Genomic DNA, 18,684 nt, shown 5'->3' with positions numbered 1-18,684 from the left:
TTGCAGAGCGAAGGAGGGCAGTCGCCGCATGACTGATCAAACAGCCAGCAATGGCAGCATGCTGCGCCTGGGACAGTCCCGCTGGGGCAATCCCCTCTCTAGAGGCTCCACCTGAGTCTAGTCAAACCTCTGACCTCAGCTGTCTAAAAGTAAGCAGGTCACATGTGTCATTCCAAAAAGTAAAGAAGCAGCTTTAGTTATTTAATGCAGTATACCCAAATGCTGCTTCCTCGTATCCTCATTAAATGAGATATTTTACAAACTTTATTTTTTACTAAGTATTCAAACTCCAGCACGTATTTTACTTACCCTTGCAGCACATCTCATCCTCATTACATGTCAGTGTTCTCCAGCTCCGTGTGGCAGAGGCCGAAGTAGTGGGCACGGCAGGGCAGCTCCAGCGTGCACCGGGTGCACCGTGGCTGACAGCCATGAAGCCCACTCCCACCAGGCAGGCCGATCTGTGTGCCACCAGCAGTGTGACGCCCTGACCTGGGGCCTTCCAGGAGACAAGGCCCCCCAGCACAGAATCCACTCCTGGAAACTTTAAAGCTGACTTTCCAAGTACAGCTTACACTCCCTACCAAAGAAACATGTGGTGACTGGCCAACTGATGATGTAAGGAGGGAGACTCCTGCAGACTCGGCATGGCCTCCAGACAAAGACGCCCTCCTGGCTGGCAGTCATCAGCATGCCCGGCCTGCTCCCCCAACTCGTCTTGTGCAGCTGCTGGAAAAAACTGCCTGAGCATCCGACCTGGACAGACTGAGAACCTGTCCAAAGGAGAAGTTGCTCCTGGAGAAGCGGATTAACTAGAACCACTGAGAACCGGGAATGTGAAGGCATCTGTACACTCACTTCCTTGTTCCTCTTAAAAAAATGTCAACGCCATTTGAAAAGCAGTAACAACACTGGGAAACTATATGCTGAAAGATGTCACAGCCAAGTGCAAAGCATGAACCTTGACTGGGTCCTTGCTTAAAAAAAACAAAAACGCAAAACATTTAAAGACACCTTAGGGACATCTGGGTATCTGACTTGGGACCAGATGGTGAATGGTGCTGGACGGTTATGTGGCTCTTAGTGCCCAAGAGGTCTGCTGTTGTCCTGAGGTGAAGGGCGACAGTGTCTTCCACTTGCCCTCCTGGGGCAGGGAGAGTGGGTACATGAAGAGAAAGCAGATGCCCTGGGATGTTAAACGTTGAGCAAGAGGCCTGCCAGTGGCCTCTCGGTGTGTACAGGAAACCTCAGGAGGCACCCAGCCCCCCGTGTAGAGTGTGGCTGAGACGAGAAGATGGCAGCTTTGGCAGGAGGGACCCCTGGAGAGGGAAGAGCAGACAGGTTTGTGCCACAGTTGGGAAGAGGTGGCCATTTGTTGTAGCTCTGCTCAGCTGATGGACTGTGAGCTCCTTGGGTCAGGAACTTGTCTTATTTTTATTACATTCCTAGCACCTGGCACATGGTAAGTACCCCAAAATGTGGTTGCTGCATTTAATTAAGCTGCTAACCAGCAAAGACTAAAGGAGGGGAGCTGGCTGAGAGGAAAGTGCTGTGTTTTTATGTTGACAAGAAACTCATTTCCATCCACGTGGCTGGCATTCATTTGTAATGTAAGCTTTGCTTACTTCTAAAGAGTACTTGAGGCCACTGGCCATGGGGCTGAACCACAGGATAATGGAAATAGAAAGTCATGCAATGTAGAAAAGCCAGCTGTATCTGGGATTGAGCCCAGAGCAGTTGCCACTGGGCTTTAAACAAATCCATTTCTCAGACCCCCCTGCATTCCTCCTCTGTGAGCAGGCAGGTGTCCTTGTGGAGTGAATGTTCTCTCACAAGCCGGAGCACCACTAGGAGAGGCCAGATAGGACATAAGCTCTTCAACAAGTGTGTGGGGTGGACAGGAGACGTCGTAGCCATCACCCAAAGGACACAGAGCCAGTCCTGCAAAGAGCTATGTGCTCCTGGTCTTTGTGAATGTGCCCTGAAAGAGGACAGGAGTATGAGCAAGCTCCGGACATCCCCACAGAGCCCCTGGCCACTGACGTGGTCCTTCATCTGGCCCTCCCTGGGCACAGAGCTCGATTACTTACCACCCCTACCTCCAGCCCATTGGAGAGATTGTCAAAGTGCATTACGGGAGGAATGTGGGCTGCAGTGCCATGAGGCATACGTAGTGGTCACATGAAATAAGACCCAACTCTGCTTTATCCAAGAGACACATCTGAAACAGGGCAGGAAAAGTTGAAATTTAACCACTGGCAAGGGCACACTGGGAAAGGCAACAAAAATAAACAGTCACTATCTTCCCATCAGGCAAGGTAGAATCTAGGCCAGGAAACATGAAACAGAGACACTGGGATATGTCCTTTCTCAAAGAGACCAAGTGGTGGGAAGCTGCACACCTGTCACAGCCGGCTTTCCTAGGGCAAGAACGAGCTGAGCCCCCTCTCTGTCCAGCCAGACCCTGTGCAGGGACGCGAGGGCCAGGGGGCTCGTCTTAGGGAAACATTTGTGGTGTCCTCTGGACTGATAATGGAGGGTACACCTTCTCAAATGCCCAAGGAACATTCATGAAAAGTGATCATGTCTGGCACGAAGAGTACCCTAATAAAAAATTTAAATAGGTGCAAATAGAGTCAAATACAGAAGAGGTTATAACTAATATTTGATCATGAATGTAATAAACTTATGAATTAAGTTAGTAAACAAAAGAGACCCTGTCACCTGGAAATGTAATAGTGTCTACTAAAATTCTTGGGTAAAAGAAGGTATGTGAAACAAAATTGCAGAGCTTTATGGAATGAAAATATCATTTATACATCTGGAGATGTGTGATGAACCAAAACAGTGCCCAAGGAGAACACTTCTACCTCTTAATTACATCAATTAAATAAAATAAAGGCCTGAAAATAAGCAAATTGAACCTCTAGCCCAATAGGGTAGAAAAATAACAATGTTTGTTTGAAAGGAAAAAAAGCAGAAGGAAGAAATTAATGATAAAAGCAGAAATGACTATAAAACAAAAATTAGAATACAAATAATAAAGATGCTTGTTCTTTAAAAAAAGCCAAAATATCTAAGAAAAAAAGGGAGAAAATGCAAATATACAAAAATTTTAAGGGTAGAAAAATCACATAAAGAGGGAGTTAAAGATAACACTTTGTACAACTTTATGAAAATATAATAAAACCTGGATGGTATGTATTTCTAGGAAAACAGTTTATCAAAACTAACCACAAGGAAGAAAATAGAGTCTAAACAGATTAATTTCTTTTTTCCCATTTTTTTATTGGGGCATGACAGTTGTACCTAACGGTGGGGTTTGTTGTTACATTGTCATACATGCACAGACAATATAATTTGGTCAGTACTGCTTCCCAGTCCTCCTCTCCCCCACCTCCTTCTCCCCTGGTCCCTTTCCTCTACTCTGCTGATCCCTGGTCCCCCTTCAGTTTCCATGAGACACCCTCCTCAACCTTTCTTTTCCTTTTTCCTCTCTAGCTTCCACATATATATGTATCACATTTTGTCTAAACAGACTGATTTCAAAAGTAGAAATGGAACTGTCAAAGAGCGACCTACCCTTGAAAACATACCAGCTCTGGTGATTTTGTGACACAGTCCTGTGAGCGCCAGAGGGTCTTGTCCCTGCACCAGAAGAATGACGTACTCAGAGGCTGGAGGGTTAGAACTGAGTAGCAGATTTATTAGAAGCAAGCAAAGAAAGCTCCCCATGGCATGGGAAGAGCCCCAAAGTGGGTAATGTTGGTGGCTGTCTGTCTAGGGGTTGTTTACTGTTTTAATGAGGAGCTAACCTTTCACTGGAGAGTCCTCCCTGATTGTTTTCTTTCTCTGATTCAATTGAAAGTGTGCAATTTTAATTTCTTAGTCCCATGTTGGGAAGGTTGAATGTGTTTTGTTAACCTGAGTTTGTCCTGTACTTGTTCCTTAAAATGAAAGCACTGCTTGGGTTCAGAACAGCTCTTTGGGGTTGACTAATGTTAGGGCAGTCAAGGAAGCCTGGGGCAGCTGATGGACACGGAGAATACAAATCCCCAGGATAACGAGGCCTGGGAAAAGGAGACCGTGTACTGACGGCCTTCATCTCCCAGGACAAATGCTTTACAGGCGCCAGCCAGCTGCAGGCAGGGAGGAGGTGTTTCATCACCCTTAGAGGAAATAGTCTCCCACGTCAGTCCTCTTCAGACACTGTCCACAGACTCTGACCAAAAGGCTCACATTCCCTAGTGTCCAAGTGAACTGACATATGTTTACAGACCCCCCCTCAAAATAACCTATATAAGCCTAGTCCCTTTCTTTGTTCAGTGGCTCATTTTCCACCAGGAGCGTGGGTCCATGGGCGCCATTTCATCCCCAAATAAAGAGCTGAGATGACATGTGTGGTCTGCATCCTGCCTGGTCTTTTTGTGCTAACAGCAACAGAATATATAGACGTCTAAGCACGAGTGGCCCTTCCAGTCAGGCAGCCAACAACAACCACGAAACAAGCTTTCGCCTGAGATTGTGATCTGGGCTGGTGGGAGCCATTCTATCTCCATGAAATGTTAGCAAACCTCAAAGAGCAATAGTTCAAATGGATTTAAATGTTCCAGAACCTAGAAAAGATCTCCCGATCCTATTTATAAAGCAAGTACGAAGTATAATCTTATATAGACCTCACATAGAACTCCATATTCTTTTATGAATACTAATGGCAAAACCTTTAATAAAATATTATCAAACAAGCCAAAATACATTTTAAAATTACATCATAATGTAATGTGGTTTATTTCAATAATGCACGAATGGCTTAATACTAAGAAATTAAGTAACATAACATACTGTATGAACAGGTCCAAAGGAAAAATAAAAGATCATTTTCATAGAGGCATTTGCCCAAATCCAACACCTGTGTTTTTTTATACAAATAAATGTTTTTTAAAATAAACCACTACTTTAGCATGATAAAATATATTCATCAGCCCAGAAGACAGCACTTTACTTTGAGAGAATACCCTGGAGGCAAGCATGTTAGAATCAAATAAGGGAAAGATGACCAGTCTCGACATTATATTTATTATTTCTGGGAGGAACTTCTGTGTACATTAATGATGGACTATAGAACACAGATTATCCTCCTGATGAAAATAAAGCTAGATAAATAGAAGCATCAAGAGTAAGCGGCTTTCATAGATGAAAGCCAGGAAAAGGTGAGAGGGAACCCAGACATCAGGGCTGCTTCTGCTCACTTGGACAAGAGACCTGGGAGGCTAGGGAACAAAAATCAAATCCAGAGCATGTCAGAACCAGGTTCTCAGTGCACTCTCCACTTTGGGGTTCAGCCCATCCAATAGTAAGGTGACTTGGAAATAAATCAGCTTTCAAATATAGGCAGTCCACAGGGGGCAGACCAAGTTTCTCCATTTCAACCACATAGTTTCTCAAAACTGGAACTTGGATCAAGAGGGACCAAGTTTTCAGGATCCCCAGGAGCGTGGCATTGAAAAAAAAAATCTTTTCTGGAAGATAATACCTTAACTTTCAAATTACTTCTATAATGATTTTCAGATAGAATGTCCAGTACACGAAGATAACCGGGCCCATGAGATGAGGCTTATGGATGAGAATGAGCAGGTACTTCAGAGGGAGACATGCGCTCAGAGGCTCCAGAGTGGAACTGAGAGACAAACTCTGAAACAGCCACACTTGCTAGGTTCAAGGAGGAAACCCGCATAACCGTGAGGATCTGCAGGGAACCAGAACCTATCAGAAGTGACACTGCACACTCTAAAGATAGAAATTCCAATCCTGAGAACTATGGAATGCCAGAACTTGATGGTTAAGCAAAGGTAAGCAGAACAGAAACAGCCAGAGAGAGGACCAGTAAAATAAGTCAGACGCAACTATCCAGAACAGAGCCACCACATGGAACTATCCAGAATAGAGCACCAGAGGAAAACAAGAAAATACAGAAGACGGGGTATGGTGGAGAGACCTCAGAGACGCTGACCTGGAGTACCAGGAAGAGGAGGTAGAATGATGGAAGCTGGGTTTCAAGGAAGTGAGAGGGCCCCACTAGCACACCAACCCAACCCAGCTCCTTCCAAGCAGATGAGAGGAAAGGAAGTCCACAGCTACACCCTGCCCAGATATAAGGACAGGCAATACACATGGTGCAGGCATCCAGTGGGTGTAACGGGGCAACTTTAGAGGGTCATTAGGAGGACCTTGTCTCCCAAGCTCTCATCCTCTGGGATCTAAGTGTCAAGTCCTGCTGGTCACAGCACACTCAGTACCAGGAGAGGGTTCATAGGGGATTTGGAAGGAAACAGGGAGCACCTGGCTGTCAGGAGACTCCAGGCTGTGAGCAACAGCCTGCTGGTAAAAAGAACTCCCGGTAGCTGACAACTTTCCTGCCTCCTGCTGGATGCTGAAGGACATGCTAGGGCTGCCTGTTCACAGGCAGGTTTGTCTCTCCTTATACACCCAGGCATGCCACCACAACACTACAGAAAACCAAAGGCAAAGAGAAAATTTTAAAGTAGTCCGAGCAAAAGAAACACATTACCTTTTTGAGGAGCAACTGCTAAATCAACAGCGGATTTTTCAACAGGAGAATGAGAAGCTAGAGATGGTGCTATCAGGTCTTCAGTCTGCTGAAGGAAAACAGCTGCCAACTGTGAATTCTGTCCCCAGTCAAAAAGCCATTAAGCAACCAAGATGAGGGTCGGGGTATGACTCACAGGCAGAGCACTTGCCTGGCAGCGCAAGGCTCTGGGTTACCTCCTCAGGACGACTCCACCCCCAAGAAAGGAATGAGGTGAAGCACAGGACATGTTCTGATAAACCAAAGCTGGAGAATTTCAGCAAGTCTAAAGCATGTATTCCAGGCAGAAGAATATGATCTCAAATGGAAGACTATAGACACAGAAGAGGAGGAAGCGGTAAAAAAGCCAGAAATATGGGGTCAACTGAAATAAATGCCAACTATTCAATAATTACGGTATCTGCATCTTTCTTTAATATGTGTATCTATCTACATTGAACTAAAACACATGCCAAGAATACTCTCTGAACAGGGAGACGTGAGTTGGTTATTTACTATTGTGAAGGTCCCTGTATGATGGAAGAAAGGCTCCATGTGTTGGTCAGTGCCAGATCTCGATACCTGGAGGACTGATACTATAATTTCTAGGGTGCCCATTGAAAGAAGAGAAAACAGTGAATAGCTTTCAAACAAGGGAAGGTTCAAAAGTAGAATGAGACTTTAATCAACAAAAAAAATAGGCAAGATAGAAAAGGTGACAAAGGACTGATGGGAAATGCAGAGAATAGATGGAAGACGGAAACCCAAACATACCAGTAGTGCCGGCTAGTGTAGCACAGGCCACACCACAACCTAAAGCCACTGAGGGATGGAGGCAGAGCAACTATGCCCAGGCCTGCTGTCTGCCTGCAGCTGGGCAGGGGCTCCTTTTACTCCAGACCTGGCCTGAGCCTTGCATCTACGCCTGCTCCCAGCCCCCTGGGGGCACGGCCATGGCCACCCAAGCAACCTCTCTGCTCTCCATAGCTGCTGGGTCTCCTTTGCGGCTCCTTCCTTTTCCAGCCTTGCCTGGCATACACTTCCATCTGGTCTTGGACTCGGGACTGCCCTCTGCCATCAGGTGGTGTGTGCCCATCTTGGCAGCGGTAAGTGGGGCTGCTTCACTATCTCCCCTTTTGGATCAGTCACAAGTCCACTGCGAGGGTTTCACGTCTAGCTGCCCACCCAGCTACACATTTTCCCTTTGAATAGTACTGCTATTTCACTACCAAAAATTTGGAAAATACAGAATAACACAAAGATTTAGATATAGATCACCCTTGATTCCCCTATGCAGACAGAGTCACTGTTGATGTCTTGGTGACTAGATTCCTAGGCTCTTACCATGTACACATGTTTTTTTCTCTTTCTGGATAAAGGGGTATGTGTCATGATATACATAGTAATCTGTTAATGCACTATAAACTTTCCTGTGTCACAGATGCATGGGCTTATGTCATTGGTTTTTTGTCATATGACTGTATAATGATTCATTTAACTAATCTGTCTGCCATTTGTATTTTTTTGTCCTGATGTTATTGTAACAAATGATTTTTTTTAAATCACGTATTCCTGGTTGTTCTTCTAGGATAAATTACTGAAGTGGCTTTGCTGTTCAGGCCCTGTGCCCATTTTTAAGACTTCGGAGATACCAAGTCTAATTGTTTACTGTGTTAATCTTTTCTCCTTTTGGACTATCCCAAACTTTTCTGTGAACTTTTAAAATGTGCCTTTTAAAAAGGAATGATCATTGAGGAGACAGATTTGTTTGCTCTGATCTGAACATTACACAATGTGTGCATGTGTGGAAACACTACATGGTGCCCCCCAAAATAGTTTTATATGTATCAGTTTTTTTTAATTTTTTATTTTTTTGCCTGATGAGGCAAACTTTATTGTGGCCTGTATATCAGTTATTTTTAAAAAATCTTTTCCATGCACACTTCAGGCAGAGCACTCATCTCCAAAATCTATAAAGAACTTAAAAAGCTTTACAGCAAAAATACAAAGAACCCAATCAATAAATGGGCTAAGGAACTGGGCAGACACTTCACAGAAGAAGATATACAGGTGATCAACAAATACATGAAAAAGTGCTCATCATCTCTAGTAATTAGAGAAATGCAAATTAAAACCACCCTAAGATTTCATCTAACTCCAATTAGAATGGCTATTATCAAGAACACAAGCAATAATAAGTGTTGGCGTGGATGTGGGGAAAAAGGCACACTCATACATTGCTGGTGGAGTTGCATATTGATGCAGCCACTCTGGAAAGCAGTATGGAGATTCCTCAGAAAACTTGGAATGGACCCACCATTTGACCCAGCTATCCCCCTCCTCGGTTTATACCCAGAGGACTTAAAATCAGCATACTACAGTGATGCAGCCATATCAATGTTTATAACTGCTCAATTCACAATAGCTAGATTGTGGAACCAACCAAGATGCCCTTCAATTGATGAATGGATAAAGAAACTGTGGTATATATACACAATGGAATATTACTGAGCCATAAAGAAGAATAAAATTATGGCATTTTCTGGTAAATGGATGAAGTTGGAAAATATCATGCTAAGTGAAATAGGCCAAGCCCAAAAAACCAAAGGCTGAATGTTTTCTTTGATAAGTGGGTGATGATATATAACAAGCAGAGGTGGCAGGGGGGAAAGAGAAGAATGAAGGAACTTTGGATGGTGTAGAGGAAAAAGGGGTGGGGGAAAGACTGTAGAATGAAACAGTATTACCCTATGTACATGTATAATTACATGAATGGTGTGAATCTATACTGTGTACAACCATAGAAATGAAAAGTTGTAACCCGTTTGTGTACAATGAATCAAAATGCAGTCTGTAAAAATTAAAAAAAATTTAAACTAAAAAAAAAAAAAAGCTGCCCATTTGACCATCTCTTTCTATAAGACTTCATCAGATTCCCTCAGGATTATGGTAAATTCTAAGCAGTTTTGTCTAGCAGTGGCTAAAGTAGTTGTGACCTGCTGTGGCCATAACATTCCTGGACTGGTTAAAATTTAGTTGAGGAGCATAACAGGATAAGACAAAACAACAGTGGTTTAAACAAAATAGAAATGCATTTCTCTCTCAGATGAAAGAAATCAAGAGATGTGCAGGCTAGAATGACAGCTTGCACTCATGTGGTCCTGGATCCCTCCACCTCCATTATGCCAGGATGTGGCTTTCATACTCATGACCCAAAGGGGTTGCTCAAATACCAACAAACACATCCCCACTCCACGCAGCTGCAAGAAGGTGGAAGTACCCCTACCTTTGAAAGATTTACTAGAAGTAACATTTATTTCTTCTGTCTGCATCTCATTTGCTAGAATGTATTTAATCACATAGTTAGCTGAAAGGACAGAAAATGTAGTATTCTAGCTAAGTGGCAGATTGACCAAATAAAAATTGAGGTTGTATCCCTAAAGAAAGAAGAGTGGCTATTAGGATGCAACTGTATTACTTATTGTTATGGGCCAAGTTTGTCCCCTTAAAATTTATATGCTCAAGTCTTAACCCCCAGAACCTCAGAATGTACTCAGAGATAGGGTCTTTAAAATGTAATTGAGGTATAGTGAGGTCACTAGGGTAGTTCCCAATCCAGTCTGACCGGTGTTGTGTCCAGGACACAAACACAGGGGACAAACATGAGAAGACACAGGAAGACAACATCTACACTTGAGGAAAAGTGGCCTCAGAAGGATCCAGCAATAGCTGGATCTTGGATTTCTGGCCTCTAGAACTGAGGGAACATACATTTCTGTTGTTTAGAACCCAGTCTATGGTACTTTGTTACAGCAGTCCAAGCAAACCAATACTCCTATCTGTTGCTGCATTACAAAGCATCCCAAAATGTAGTAGCTTACCAATACATATTTGTGACTGCTGTTTCTGTGGGTCAGGAATCTGGGCACAGCTTAACTGGATCCTCTGTTCCCCCACCTCTTACTGTGTGGGATCAAGTACCAGCTGCCTCTCAGTTAGAAACTGGACTGGGAGGGGTTCCCTTCCAGCTATTGGTGGTGTCAAGACTGTTTCCCTGGGTCATTAGGCTGAGCGCCTCAGTTCTCATTGTTGATTCAGTACACATGGGACTCTCCAGCGGGCACCTCTGTGGGTTCACAGAGTGTGGTACAGGAGGTGGGGCTCACAGGGGCCTTGTACAAATCTGCCTAGGGCAGCAACTACCAGCCTGAAAACCTGCTGGCATGGCTTGCCTCTGTGGGAGCTGGCATATCCACACAGTGGACAAAGCCCTTCAAATAGGGAACTGGGGCCTAAAGGCAGTCCTCTGCAGTCCTTCCTGGGAGGAGAGAGCTGCTGCTACCCCCTTGGGAACGATGCTGTTTCCCTGTACCTCATCACTGTGGGACAGCTGACAGGATCTGAGAGCAGGTGAAGTATGAACTGTGGACACCCGAACAGGGACTTTGAGTGGCAGGTGTGTCCTGCCTGAGTAGGCTATAGCCGCTCATCAATGTCCAGGTCGCTGGCTCTGGGGCCAATTCCACTTCCTGCTGCACAAGCTGTGACAGCTCCCTATTGGTGTCCCCCTACCCTTTTTGCTCCTCTGCTTCTTCTCCTACCTTCCCACCAGGCAGGGAGACCCTGGAAACCAGGACCTGCTCGGCGCCTGCCCGCACCCTGTGGGTACAAAGAGTGCCTCCAGGGTCCTGTCCTGCCCAATGCCCAGGGCAGAGTTGCCCTCCCACGCAGGGGACACCCTTGGGCCGGAGAGTCCTTCTTGTGGGGTGTCTCTGTGGTCAAAGCTGCTTCTCTCCGCACTAACTGCAGCAGCCACGGCCTGCCTCAGACCCCCCTCTGCTTTCTCCCTGCGGGCGCCAGGACTGCCACAGGGGCGTCTCCTCACAAGTGGGCTGGTGAGTCCGAAGGACCAGTCCCTCCGAAGACTGCGGACCGCACGGACCACCGCCTCCTGGGCAGGGGTCACTCACTGCCTCCCTCCTCCTGGCCGGGAGCTCTCCATGCTGCTGTCAGGCAAGTCCCTGGCCACCTGCCAGCACGGCGGACAAGGGGTGGCGCAGGCCTCCAGCTCCGCGCCCAGCGCTGGCTCTGGCTGAGGGTCCGGGAGTCGCGTGGGGCCTTCCCCTCACGCCCGCCGCTCCCCAGGAGCTCCGGGCTCTCCTCCCGCGGGAACCCTCACCCTCTACGCGCTGCGTCCGCCGCCTCCCCGCACCCCGCCCTCGTGACCACGCCCACAAGCCCACCCGCCGGCACAGGACCACGCCCCCCGCTCGCCCCGCCCCCTCCCGCTGAGCCCTCCGTCTTCGCGGAGGAGGGGCGCCGCGATCGCGGAGGGGCGCCGGCTATACAGGGCGACTCTGCGGAGGCGGGGGTGGGCCAGCGCACCAGCTGGCCATTGGCGGAGGGCCGGCCTCGGGCTGTCAATCACGCCGGCCCTGCGTGGCCCCGCCTCTGCGAGCCCCGCGCCGCGAGACGCAGGGCGCCGCGGGGGCTGCCGGGACTGGCCCAAGATGGCCGGGCGCCTGGGTTCCGTTTCTCCCGGCGGCGCCGAGCCCCATTCATTGCCCCTCTGTTGAGCGGCGCCGCGTTGCGCGAGCCGGCCCGAGGCCTCCGGGGGCTGACCCGCGGAGCGGGAGGCCGCCATGGCGACCCTGGAAAAGCTGATGAAGGCCTTTGAGTCCCTCAAGTCCTTTCAGCAGCAGCAGCAGCAGCAGCAACCACCGCCGCCGCCTCAGCCGCCGCCGCCGCAGCTGCAGCCGCCCCCGCCGCCGCCGCCCGGCCCGACCGTGGCCGAGGAGCCGCTGCCCCGACCGTGAGTCCGGGCGGCCCCCGCGACCTGAGCCTGCGCGCGGGCGACGGCGACCGCGCAGCCCCGCCGAGGGTCGCCCGCCCTCGCGCGGGTGCCTCCGCCGGGAGGCTTGTCCCAAACTGGTCGAGGGGCGTCGTCCCGGGCCTCTCCCCCTCCCCAGCGAGTGGAGAGTTAGGGAGCGGACTCGCTTCCCTTGGTTGGCGAGCACCGTGACTGTGGTGCGCGCGCACCAAGGGCCCGCGGCCGCCTGGAGGGGCCGGGCCGGGGCGCGGGCCGCGGGGAGTGGGTGACATCATGCTTCTCGGACGGCTCCGCGGGGGCGCGGGCGCGGGCGCGTCCAGCGGGAGGTTCCTTTTCCAAGCGGCGCTTCCGACACCAGGCGTTGCGTTCAGTTCTTGCTGGCAGTGTAGTAACAGGATTTTAGCATCACCGAGACTCGCTTATTTAAACTTAAGTTGGTCTGCAGGCATTTGCACGAGCGCTGATTGCCCAGTAAGTGGTGAACTACTTAGAGAATTAGTACCATTGACTGGCATCTTAGAAGACTGAAGTGTATTTCCTATTTTCTGTTGGAAATTAAACCGACACGTTAGTGTGGGCTGGTTTGCTGCGGGAAGAGGAATGAGTTGTACATTTCACCAGTATTGCAGTCAAGCTTGCTAGAACGTGGGGCATCTGCAGGCCCTGGGAACGTCTCAGGTGTGCCAGTAGGAAAAGATCCTGTTTGCTTCATTGCTGACACCCGTTACTCCTTGAAAGCCAGGGGTTTCTGCTGCTCATTTTGGGGAGAATTTTTGGAACAGAAAAAGACCATTAATAATACCTAATGGAAAATCCAAGTGGAATTGAAAATAAAAATAAGTTATAGTGCTGGGCATGGTGACGCTTGCCTGTAATCCCAGCAACTCAGGAGGCTGAGGCAGGAGGATGGCAAGTTCACAGCCAGCTTCCTTAACTTATCAAGGCCCCTAAGCAATTTACAAGACCCTGTCCCAAAATAAAAAATAAAATAGGCTGGGGATGTGTTTTAGTGGCTAAGAGCCCCTGGGTTCAATCCCCAGTACCAGTAGTGATAATAATAATTGTTGTTGGTACTATTATTATAACTTTTAGTTATTAGGCTATAAAACAATACCTCACTGAATGCTTACACTAGTTGTCCAGATATAACAGAACCAGCCGTGGTGTGTAACAGACTGACTGCTCTGTCATCACCCTAGGGCTAAAGTGAGCCCTGTATGTCCTGGTCACACTGCCCAATTCCAGCCCTGAGAGACAGTGTGGAGGGCATGCTTTGCTTGGTCAAGACAACCATGTGAAGAAAAGGAAACTCTTTGGAAAAAATAATAATAATAATAATATCTAATGGAACTGTAGGACCCCTGGAACGTTGGGCATGTTGTCTGCTGCAGTTCAGGCCTTTCTCCGACCTCTGAGTATTTTATTTCTCATTGGGATTTGTACAACATGGATGGCAATAAGAGTTTTCAGGAAGCAACACCTTAAAGAATCTCACTTTATTAAGAACCATTCATTTTAGTAATATTTCTTATTCTTTGTTTCTTATAGAATCCTTGCCCTATCACGAAAGTTAAATTAGAAAATGAGGACTTGGAGAGTAATGTTGGCTTGTTGGAATAAATTTTTCTTCTAAAAGGTGAAAAACCTGTTTGGATACTTAGACGAATTTTTAAAAAACAATTTGACTTATTTCTACACAACTAATTTCTTGTCATTATAAAGTCTTGTTGTAGTGCCTTTCTAGACAGTAGGAATCATGGAAGTTCACACATTGCATATATCTTGTGTAAACATGAAGCAGGGCCCTGGGTGGGAAGGAAGACCTTACTGCTGAGAGGCAGCTTCAAACAGACTTAATCTATTATTTTCGCATAAGTAATACATTAACACGATGCAGTTCCACACCTTTCTTCTGAGTGCCTAGCTCTGTCCCCAGGAACAAGCACCGTGGTATACTTCTCATGTTATCCTTCCAGCTATGATCTGTGCATTTATTACAATAGATTTTAAATTATTTGAAAACAAAAGTTGTTTAGCATAGTAACTTTTAAAGGTTCTTAGCGTGCTCTGAAATCAACTGCATTAAGCTTAATTGTAGTTTTTTAAAATAAAATGCATTTATATCATATTTCTATGTAATTTGCTATTGAGAAAGCAGGTATTCATTAATCTCGAGTAACAAACTCACTGCTCATAAGTTTAGATTTTGGGATATCTGTTCATGCTTCAGCTGGAGTCTTTTCCTAAAGTAAGACTGGCCAAAGCAAGTTGGAAGGTATCTGTTCTATTTTTATGGTTCTTGTTCTGTTGCAAGACATGGCAATGTCACAGCCCCATTCGAAGTGTCTAAGTGCCTGCTTTTTGCTCAGCATATAGGATGTAGGACTTATGTGTGGGACTGGCGACAATTTCTGCAAGTCAGGAGGCATGTTTCCCAGAGCCCTAACAGTTATTGTGAGGCAGTTGACTTTTGCCTTTGGCACATTCTCATTCAGATTCCCACCCAGTTTTTCCCTGATGGTAGTTGTATTTATTCATCAGTAAATGTTTACTGACATCTGTGTGCCTGGCACTGTTCCAGTTGCAGGGCTCAGCAGTGAACAAAGCTATGCCCTAATGAAGCTTTCACTCTAGGGAGGAATGGAGACAGCAAGAGAGATAAATTGTATAGCAGGTTAATAATAAATGAAGAGGAACAGCAAAACAGGAATGGGGACTAGGAAACATCCCAGCTAATAAAGTGTCAATGTTTTAGTTAGGGTGTTGAGGGAATGTCCACTGATTTCATGACTTTTCAGTACAGCCCTGAAGAGTCAAGGATCTAATGCACAGGTGTCTGGAGAAGGGACATTCCAAAAACACTGCAGTGGTAACATGTCCAAAGCCCCCTGTGGGAGAAACTGCAAGAAGGTCATTTTTGCTGGGTGACTTTTAAGGGGAGATTGTTGTAGGACTTGAGGTCAGAGGGATGGAGGGGGTGTGGGGTGTTTTACCAGATCAATACCACTTTTCTTGTAGTGGAATAGACATTCACAATTATACTTTTTTTGTGTGGTGCTGGGGATGGAACCCGGGGCCTTGTGCATGCAAGGCAAGCACTCTACCAACTGAGCTATCTCCCCAACCCCTGAATTCCATTTTAGAATGAACTTTGATAATGGAGTGAAGAGGAACACAGACAGAAAACAGGAAACCAGCTGGAAGCCATTGCAGTGATCCATTGGGTGAGAAATGATGGTGAATTATGTCAGGGTATGGGTAGTGGGCAAGGTGAGGAGTGACTGGATTTTGAAGGTAGAACTGATAGGATTTGACTAAGTACAATGAAATGCAACTGTAGTTAGTATTAATTTGGTTAGGATTACCTTCAGCTGCAAATGGCAGAAACCCTATTGTAGTAACTTAAATAGGGCAGGGGTAAAGAGTTCATTATAAGACAAAAAAAAGTCTGAGAAAGTTCAACAGTAAGACCAGCAACCCAGACTTAATTACACTTAGCTTATCAGCACTTGTCTTCCTTATCTCCTGTTTTCTAGTCGAGTTATTTGTATTTTTTTCTTGTTGATTTGCATCGGTTCTTTATATATTTGGATACTAGACCCTTATCTGATATGCGATTTGTCTAAGAAACCATTGCTTAATCCAAAGTCAAAAAGATTTATTCCTGTGTTTTCTTCTAAGAATTTTAGAATTTTAGCTCTTCGACATGTAGGTCTGATCTATTCTGAATTAATTTTTGTATGTGGTTCAGGTAGAGGTCCAACTTTTTTCTTTTCTTGTGTGTCGATAGCCAATTGTCTCAGCACTACTTTTGAAGCGAATATTCTTTCCCCATTAAATTGTGTTGGCACCCTATTGAAAACTAACTGCTCATAAAATGTATAGATTTATTTCTGGACTCCCAATTCTCCATTATCTATATGTCTGTCCTGTGTCAGTACCCTACAGTCTTGATTACTGAAGTTTGTATCACAGTTTCACTTTGTGAAATGTGAGTCCTCCAACTTTGTTCTTTTAAAGATTTTTATAGCTATTCTGAGTTCCTTGCATTTCCAGATGAATTGTAGGATCAGTTTGTCAGTTTCTACAAAGAAGCCATCTGGGGTTCTGATTTGGATTGCATCGAATCTGTAGATCAATTTGGGGGATGAAGTTAACAATATGAAGTCTTGAGGAGGTATGAGGCAGTGTCTGACATGTTCCAGGGCATGGATACCGAGGCCAGCTGCCAGGCTCTAGAACCAGGAAACCCTCAGGAGGAGAATCCAGCAATCTTTTTGAAAGTCTGGAAGAAGATGTTCCTTCAAGCAGGTCTAATAGGATTGTGTTGAATATTTTTGGACCAACTGAAGAACCTTAGAATGTATCCAAAGGGACGAACTTCCCAGCGGGGAAATGATGGGGTATCTTTGAATTGATTGCTGTGCAGACCCTACAACATCTGAACCCATCTAGTGGGGGGGAAGACCAGTGACATTTTTGGGTACCTAGTTGACATTTTTGGGTACCTAGTCACTGCCACTTCACCCTTGGCCACCCAAAGACACCCAAGGATCATGTGTTCTTGTGTGAAAAAGACCTGAAGCCAGACTCCAAAAGCTGCAGTAAGTACCTCACTCCAAGGAGGCTGGGTGGAGGCCTCACTCTCACAAAAAGGTCCTGAACCCTCTGGGAGGCAAGTCTAGCATCTCCTTCAACTAAGAGGCTACTGCTCTGCTTGTAGCCAGTCCTGAAACTCCATATACAGTATTGAAAGTTTATCTTTTTTTTTTTTTTTTGTGGTACTGGGGATCGAACTCAGGGCCTTGTGCTTGCAAGGCAAGCACTCTACCAGCTGAGCTATCTCTCCAGCCCTATCATTTTCTTTAGCTCAAACAAAATGGGTGGGGGAGGATTGTTTTGTGTGTGAAGCTGGCTGCTCAGAGGACCTTGGCTTCCAGACTTCTAGCCACATGTCTGGGGATGTTGATAAAAGAGGACTTCCCTTGGCCAGGTGCGGTGGTACACGCCTGTAGTCCCAGCCAAGCAGGAGGCTGAGACAGGAGAACTGAGTTCAAAGCCAGCCTCAGCAACTTAGCGAGGCCCTAAGCAACTCAGTGAGACCCTGTCTCTAAATAAAATATAAAAAGGGCTGGGGATGTGGCTCAGTGGTTAAGGGCCCCTGAGTTTAATTAAAAAAAAAAGAAAGAAAGAAAGAAAAAAAAGACTCCCATGCTCATTTGTTGTGATGGAGCAGAACTGTAAGGTGGGCAAGGGCAGGGAGACGGTGCTGGGCAGCAGGAAGCTCTTCCAGGAGCTGTCTCCTGCAGGTAGGCATCCAGGACCAGCTGAAGAAAACCCAAAGAGTCTGTCTTGCTATAAGATGGAGAGGAGGCAAAAGCAGAGATGGGAAGGCAGTCTGCATAAAGCACCCCCTTAGGCCCCAGGACTAGTTCCCAGTCATGAGGATGGCTTCCACTCCCGAGAGACCACCAAACCCAGTGTCTCCTTGTTTTATCCCCAGTGTGCCCTCCTGCTCTCTTGAAACATCATGACTGCTTTTCCTCAGCAGCAGTCAACAAGAACCGAACAGTTGTCCTAGGTCTGGTGCTGTGGAAGGTTTTTCTACCCCGGTTCTCTGAGTTGCCCAGTCTCTGCATCTCAAACCTCTCATCAGCCTTCAGTCTGGGCCTTTGTTCTTCACTGATAGTTGTAAAGCTCACTTCCAAAGACATACTTTTCCTGCAGGTGAGGCCCACTGGCCTCTGCAGGTCTTAAAATCCGTTCATATATATCTTGAGTATGGGGCTTATTCAGATCCTTCCTGTGTCTTTGTTCCTGTAGTTGGCAGGAATACTTGAGAATCTTGGCTTCTTAGGTTGGTTTCTTTACTAATATCTAAAAAGATAATTTGGTTTCTGACACCTTCTGAAAAGAACACTGCTTCAACCACCTTTAGAAAGCTTTGCAGAACCTCTGGACCCTACTATAAACAATAGGCCAGGGTGTTAAATAGTTTGTCAGCGAAGTCTCAGCTCTCACCCGCCAGCAGATGCTGGCTGGCATGAGTCATGTTGCTTCATCTGTCAGGCAGAGGGCCCTCCCTGTCCACTGCACCCTCAGTTCCCTGCTTCCTTCGTGGTGGGTGTTAACAGGAGAGGGCCTGGGTGGCGTGGCTGTTGCTTTAAGTGAACTCATATCTGGTGTTAGGAACGTCCTCGGTGTCCTTCAGCTTTGGATGAATGGCAGGTCTTATGTGGTCTCACTCACACTGGCCTAGCTGCTTGAG

At 46.4% G+C, this 18,684-nt stretch overlaps 2 protein-coding genes across 20 annotated transcripts in view; both read left to right on the top strand.

The window, feature by feature from the left end:
• The window catches only part of Grk4 (G protein-coupled receptor kinase 4), a 115,183-nt gene extending 106,562 nt beyond the window's left edge, over window positions 1-8,621 (top strand). For 10 of the 18 annotated variants that reach the window (XM_047567222.1, XM_047567217.1, XM_047567224.1 and 7 more), the window contains one exon: window positions 318-5,555. In XM_047567222.1, coding sequence (XP_047423178.1) covers window positions 318-491 — 174 coding nt within the window. In that variant the 3' untranslated portion in view covers window positions 492-5,555. The other 8 variants (XR_007110574.1, XR_007110571.1, XR_007110575.1 and 5 more) reach the window with 8 other exon arrangements.
• A 3,452-nt stretch (window positions 8,622-12,073) lies between these two features.
• The window catches only part of Htt (huntingtin), a 141,504-nt gene continuing 134,893 nt past the window's right edge, over window positions 12,074-18,684 (top strand). Inside the window, exon 1 of one of the 2 annotated variants that reach the window (XM_047565664.1) lies at window positions 12,074-12,398. In XM_047565664.1, coding sequence (XP_047421620.1) covers window positions 12,229-12,398 — 170 coding nt within the window. In that variant the 5' untranslated portion in view covers window positions 12,074-12,228. Of the gene's footprint in view, window positions 12,399-15,578; window positions 15,641-18,684 lie in introns of those variants that run through there. The other variant, XM_047565665.1, reaches the window with a different exon arrangement.

Source organism: Sciurus carolinensis, chromosome 10 (genome assembly GCF_902686445.1).
Source record: "Sciurus carolinensis chromosome 10, mSciCar1.2, whole genome shotgun sequence".
NCBI classification, from domain to species: Eukaryota; Metazoa; Chordata; class Mammalia; order Rodentia; family Sciuridae; genus Sciurus; species Sciurus carolinensis.
This window is presented reverse-complemented; position numbering and strand designations above follow the sequence as displayed.